A 6,804-nucleotide genomic window follows, 5' to 3' on the forward strand; every position below is an offset into this window, starting at 1 on the left:
TTGGTTTTCTTAGGGGACATAAAGAAGCTTTATGACCAGGCTGCTGACAGTAATAGCAAATGAGGTTGTACCTTTGACTGCAATGTATAGGCTTCTTACCACCCCTAGTGTCCAAGCTTTCAACACTAGTCACCCCTGGAGGTTTTACCTCCCCAAACTTTGGTCTCCCTACAGTCATCTTTGACTTAGAAGGTTCACGATGAGCAGCAAGGTAACGTTCAGCCAGATCTGCAGCTTCCTCTCCTGTCTTTGGGTTGTTCTCTTTCACCCATGTGCGGACGTCTGACTGCAGCACGCGAAGAAACTGTTCCAAAATAATGGTTTCGCCGATCTCTTCTTTGCTCCGACTGTCAGGACGCATCCATCGCTTATAGAGTCCCTTTATCCGATTATAGGTTTCACGCACACTCTCTCCCACGGGTACACTGGTGCTCCGGAACCGGTATCTGTAGGTCTCCTCTGTTACATTAAACTTGGATAACACAGCAGCTTTAATGGCCTCATAAGAGTCAGACTGTTCTTCATCCATGCCAGCATAAGCTTCAAGGGCTTTTCCAGTCAATAACGTGACCACTCTAGCTGCCCATTCAACTTGCGGCCATCCCCACGTTTTAGCTATGCGTTCAAATCGTACAAAAAAACCTGACTTCAGGATCCTCACCTTCCCTGAAGTCAGGTATTCTTGGCTCACCCCCACGGTGTGTTTCTGCTCTCTGCACTGGAGCAGGTTGAACGACATGCATTTGAGACTGTACAGGCAGTGGTTGAGATGGAGGAGGCAGCTCAGCTTGGTGTTCAGTGGCTCTGTGAGGTTGCTGCACAGCTGATAGTGGAGGCAGTTGCCCAGCCTCTTGCTTTGAACAAACAGCTGCTGTAGAAATGTCACTCTGGACAGAAGGCTGAAGTTCAGAATGTACAACATGTTGCATACTTGGTATATTGTCACTCAGTTGTTTTATCTGTTCAAACAGTATTGCTTCTGTTCTTTTAGAATGCCGCATAAATTCTCTAATTTCATCAAAAATATCCGGTTCAGAAAGTTCTTTACTCACGACACCAACTGCAGTCTGCTTAGGTCGTACTACTGGTGTCACGGCCCTGCGGCACGAGGGAACAAAGATGGACACAGGTGCAGAAACCAACCCGGAAGCGAAACGATAGGGAACAAAAAATGATTTATTTCCGCTCACAGGTAAACAAAAGCAAAAGCAAAGCGGCGCCACCACACTCGTGGCACGTAAGATTAGCTAAGGAAATGAGGGCGACCTAGACACCTCTAGGAGACGGCTGAACAGCAGAGGCAGCGGGGAGGTAGAAACAGGACTAGGCAGGGGCCGGGGCACTGGAATTAGAGGAGATCACGGTCAGTGGGATCCAGCAGACAATCAACGATCCTCCACAGTTGAATTGAGTTGTCTTACTTGGTTTCAGGTGGAGGGGACAGGTGGAGTGGAAGCCCGGAAGCGGTCAAGGCGTGGGGAGGCAGGCAAGTGAGTGGTGGGCCGGCAGACCACGTCATGTTAGCAGCAGGCGGCCCAGGTCCAGGAAGACGGGGGTGAGGGAGACGAGATCTCCACACCAGGTGCTACTTCTGAGGACAAGAAACACAAGTAAGTCATCACATGATGTTGGACAGGGTTATGATGCTCCACTCGACTGACATGGGGATAGCAGATACTCAGGCGATGAATGGTTGAGAGCGCAGGTCTGATATACTGCTGGCATGATTGCTCAAAGGTGGTCAGCCAGGGAGGAGCAACCGAACTCCGCCCAAAGGAGGAGGGGCCGCTGTCGGAGACCTGCAGGTGCCCACCCAGACCATGACAACTGGTTCAAAAATCATCCTCATTAGCCATTGCTCCTTCAGGTGGTGGACCTGGCTCAATTGTTTGTCCACCTTCTCTTTCTTCCATGTCAGCAAGGGGGGTTTTTCCTTGTCCAACGGTTTCTTCCACATCCTACACCCCTCATTCAGCGTGTTCTGTCCCTCATTCACAGGCGTAACCGAATCCCACTGCTGCCACCAACTGTTACACAGTGAGGGGTAGTGATGTGACGTTCTGTATCGAGGCTTCGAAGCGTGTGTCGAGTAATTGAGGGGGCGTTTCCGCGATGCACGTATCGAGGCTTGCTTCATTTATGGGAGGAGCTGAAAATGATGACGTCCGAAGCCTCGCTGCCCGGCTGTACCACGTGACTGGTTCATGAAGCGGTTCGAACTTTGCCGCGAGCTATGACAGCGATACAAACCCCTCAGAATGTGGGTGTTTGATGGAGAGTTGCGGTTAGTGAGAGTTTGGAGACAGTTTGGAGGTTTATGAGAGTGAGAGAAAGTCAGGAGAGAATGGAGCCAGCTAAGAAGAGGAGGATGTCCTCCCCTATGTGGGAACATTTTGATTTTATTCCTCCCAACAAGGTATGTAAATTTCTACAGAAGATGTATTTTCATAACACTGATGGTGCAATACAATTTATGTTACGCGGCTTTACTTTCGTACAAGGTGAAGTGTTTGCTATGTGCCAGGGAGCTGGGATATAACAACAACACCTCATCCATGCTTAGGCACTACAGAGCTTTGCATGAGAATAAGGGGAACAGCGATTGTGGAGCAAGACCAGGTGAGCCATCAAATGCAATGATAATATAGCATGCAGTAATGTTACTAAATGATATAACAATATTATACAGCTGTAATAAGTTACGTGTGTGATATTTATATTTGTGCTTTGTCTTTATTGTCTTTCCTCAGGAGAACAATCTCAAATAGATGAAGACCTGGTTAGCATGGTGATTGAGGACTCCCAGCCATTTAGCATTGTGGAGGAAAGGATTCAAAAGATTTGTTAAATCATTAAATCCTAGCTATGTTCTCCCCACTAAAGGTTATAAAAGCAGTGAATATTTAGTTTTTACTGAATAAAACATGGGCAGGACTGAGGCCTCAGTGTGTAGCTGTCCATACCTCAACGTTAAAGAGCACAACCACTGTCCACACCCAACCACACCTCACCTCACAGTAAATGATCATTTCCATTTTAAGCATTTCCAAACAATCATTTTCCATACTGCCACTATAAATATACACAGTATACTGCCATCACTACAATATACATGTTTTACACACTCCTTTTGTTGTTGACATTTACAGGCTGTGTGCAAAAGCCCACACTCTTCAAATTCATGCCAACTAATATTTTTACGTCCAGTAGGTGTCCTACTAGAGCAAATGAAGCTTCAAGAAGCTTTGTGCTGGGGTGAACCAATTGGATGAAAAGCTTCAGTGCTTCATGAAGCTTCATCTGCCCATCACTAGTGAGGGGTGGTGAGGGAAACATCAGACTTCACTCCATCCCAATTAAAGTAATTGTTTTATTGTCTCTTGCCAACATCATGCACATGCAGACATCAACTTTTCAAAATGGCCCCCAATCCATTTCCTGCTCCCTTTAAATACTCTAAAGACACACCTTCTTAATACAGACTGGCCTATAAAAGAGCTGCAATTGAGGCAGGCTTCCTCTTTACTGGGAAAACAAGATGGCCACCATAAAGGTAACCTGCAACACTTTGTTACTTAAATGCTTCCCAACAAAGACCATGATTTAAGGACCTTCTGCAGCCCTGTCCGGCTGTTCTAGAATAACTGTCTGTCTCCTGAAATCTACTCCACATTCTTGAGACTGTGCTGGGAGATACAGCAAACCTTTACCTATAATAGGTATGCGTTACCTTATACCTATAATAGACCCATTTTTGTAATATATCTATATATCTATTTTATTGCTAATATACATTTTGTGATATATCTATATTATGGCTAAAGCACTTTCTGGGTGGATGCAAACTGCATTTCGTTGCCTTGTACTTGTGACATGTGCAATGACAATAAAGTTGAATTCTATTCTATTCTATTCTTCTGGGAATGACACAATGTGACATTCTGAAGGAATTCCCTGTCCAAGCCTCATGCTACCAGTGGTGACATTAATCCTATCCAAATACAAATTTAAAACATGACCAGTAAAGATGAGGAGAGAAAATAATTGTCAGTGGACTACACTTAGTTAACATTCACCTTTTTTAGGGTTAATTTGATATCTGCCCCTTCATATAGAATTATCACAAATTAGACATATGCAATAGGAATTCCTTTATAACATAAGACTTGTTCATCCAAAATGCATATAAGAGACCTGAAATGTAATATCTTTCAATTTCTGCGCTGTAGAAATTGCAATCTATTTCCAAGTGGTTTGCTGGTGAAAGGCAGATGTTAATAGGTAAAATATATTCAGTGCAGTTTGTAATTCATGTCATCATGTATTGATGTCTCCCTTCTTGTAGGCTCCAGAATTTATTTTGGCTGAAAAAGACAGACTATTACCTAGCTTTAACTTTCTTTTTCTATTGCTGCTTCTCATTAAATGCAGTGCCACATTGCTGTTTGTTGTTAGCTGCAGAACTTACATTGTGCACCAAATGTTTGGCTCTGAAGTCAACAGACAGTACAGCAATTACAAAGAAAGCTTTTGCATTGCTGACAGAAATTAAAAGAAACTGCTAACAACACACAGCAGATTGCAAAGTACACATTTCACTGGGCATTTTGTACATATATATATGTATATGTATATATATATGTATATATATATATATGTCCTGCCTGTTCACATTTTATTCTGTAAAAACTAAATTTTCACTGCTTTTATGACCTTTTTAGTGGGGAGAACATATCTAGGATTTAATGATTTAACAAATCTTATAAATCCTTTGTCCTCCACAATGCTAAATGGCTGGGAGTCCTCAATCACCATGCTGACCAGGTCTTCATCTATTTGAGATTGTTCTCCTGAGGAAAGACAATAAAGATAAAGCACAAATATAAATATCACACACGTAACTTATAACAGCTGTATAATATTGTTATATCATTTAGTAACATTACTGCATGCTGTATTATCATGGCATTTGATGGCTCACCTGGTCTTGCTCCACAATCGGTGTCCCCCTTATTCTCATGCAAAGCTCTGTAGTGCCTAAGCATGGATGAGGTGTTGTTGTTATATCCCAGCTCCCTGGCACATAGCAAACACTTCACCTTGTACAAAAGTCAAGACAGCTCAACATAAATTGTATTGCACCATCAGTATCATGAAAATACATCTTCTGTAGAAATTTACATACCTTGTTGGGAGGAATAAGATCAAAATGTTCCCACACAGGGGAGGACATCCTCCTCTTCTTAGCTGGCTCCATTCTCTCCTGACTTTCCTCACTCTCATAAACCTGCAAACGGTCTCCAAACTCTCACTAACCGCAACTCTCCATCAAACACCCACATTTTTTGAATGTAGTCTGAGGGGTTTATATCGCTGTCATATCTCGCGGCAAAGTTCGAACCACTTCATGAACCAGTCACGTGGTACAGCCGGGCAGCGAGGCTTCGGACGTCATCATTTTCAGCTCCTCCCATAAATGAAGCAAGCCTCGATATGCGCTTCGCGGAAACGCCCCCTCCATTACTCGACACACGCTCCGAAGCCTCGATACAGAACGTCCCATCACTAGTATACACTGAACCAAAAAATCCTCATGTCCAAAACAACAATATAAATCGTTTGTTCCTACCTCTACAGGATTTTGAAGGGGCGACTAAGTCTGTGAGCTATAAGACATTTTTGTATCCTGCTGAGACCTTTAAGTTTTGTTCAGGATACTGGTTTGATCAGGGGTTGGGGTACTTGGTTGTAAGGTATAAAATGCATATAGAGTTCTATTCATCTTGGCACTTTCTAATATAACTCTAAAAAGTATGTTAGCTCTTCTGTGCAGTGGGATTGGGTAGTTGTAAGACTAATTTTCATCCAGTAGGAGGAATGCAATGTCAACTACTTGGTTTTTTGCTCCTTGTATCCACATCTTGTATACTGTAATAGTGATACACACAGAAACATAGTAGCAATGTCTGGTTTATGTCACGTGACTCCCATGCGCATGACATGTTTGTATGCCCAGTTTGTTCAAGCTTCCTGTGACACCTGGAAACATGCAACATAGGGTTCAATTGAAGTAGAAAGTATGGATATTCTTATTCTCATTTTTATTTTCATGTCTATTTAAGCTTAATTTATAACAGTATTTATAACAGTATGTTTGCACTGAAGCACCGCAGCAATTTCCTAATGTTGTAAACCCGCTCAACATTTGGCAATAAAACCCTTTCTGATTCTGATTCTGATATAATCTTTCATTTTTACGGAAGGACATGCATACATTCATTGACGGTTGCTTTACACCGTGAGGGAAAATCTGTATCAAAGCGACATAGGGAAACAACTTTAATTGCATGGCTGCTTCGTAATCACAACTTCATCATCACTATGGACATTTCACAGCCTCACTTCAGGACCTGGCTCACCATTTATGTCATATTACTAAACCCAGGCAAGTTATTGGCAAAATACCCAGCCAATTGTTCACATAGATGCATATTTCACTCCATCTTGCATAATCCCCTGAGAGTTACGTTTCCATTTGCACATTAAGAGAAACAAGCATATTTGGTAATAACCTGAGTTATGATTTCACATCCAATCGCTCACTAGAGAAGGGATGATGGAGATGCAAAGAGGATCAAAGACATGCATTAAAAACAGAGCAAACAGCTCATCGAATAGTTTAGTGTGTTCTCTGTGATGGAGCCAGCAGACAGATGGATTTTCATAAAGCACATCCCTGTGAATTGACCCTAAAAGCTAATAACACAAACTGCATTTTTTCCCCACTCAGAAATCCTTGCCATG

General features: G+C 42.7%; 1 protein-coding gene across 1 annotated transcript; it reads right to left on the reverse strand.

Annotated features, from left to right (window-relative positions):
* Positions 1-1,515: 1,515 nt before the first annotated feature.
* Positions 1,516-5,262, reverse strand: LOC308408301 (uncharacterized protein; the record flags this gene model as incomplete). The annotated part of the gene is made up of 5 exons (XM_080900504.1): positions 5,186-5,262; positions 4,982-5,099; positions 4,783-4,850; positions 1,717-1,799; positions 1,516-1,591 (listed from the first exon to the last, which is right to left on the reverse strand). The coding sequence occupies exons 1-5, from the start codon at positions 5,255-5,257 to the stop codon at positions 1,516-1,518; spliced, it is 417 nt and encodes a 138-aa protein (XP_080756630.1). The 5' UTR covers positions 5,258-5,262.
* Positions 5,263-6,804: the final 1,542 nt, after the last annotated feature.

Source organism: Rhamphochromis sp. 'chilingali', assembly GCF_963969265.1.
Source record: "Rhamphochromis sp. 'chilingali' genome assembly, chromosome: 13".
Classification (NCBI taxonomy): domain Eukaryota; kingdom Metazoa; phylum Chordata; class Actinopteri; order Cichliformes; family Cichlidae; genus Rhamphochromis; species Rhamphochromis sp. 'chilingali'.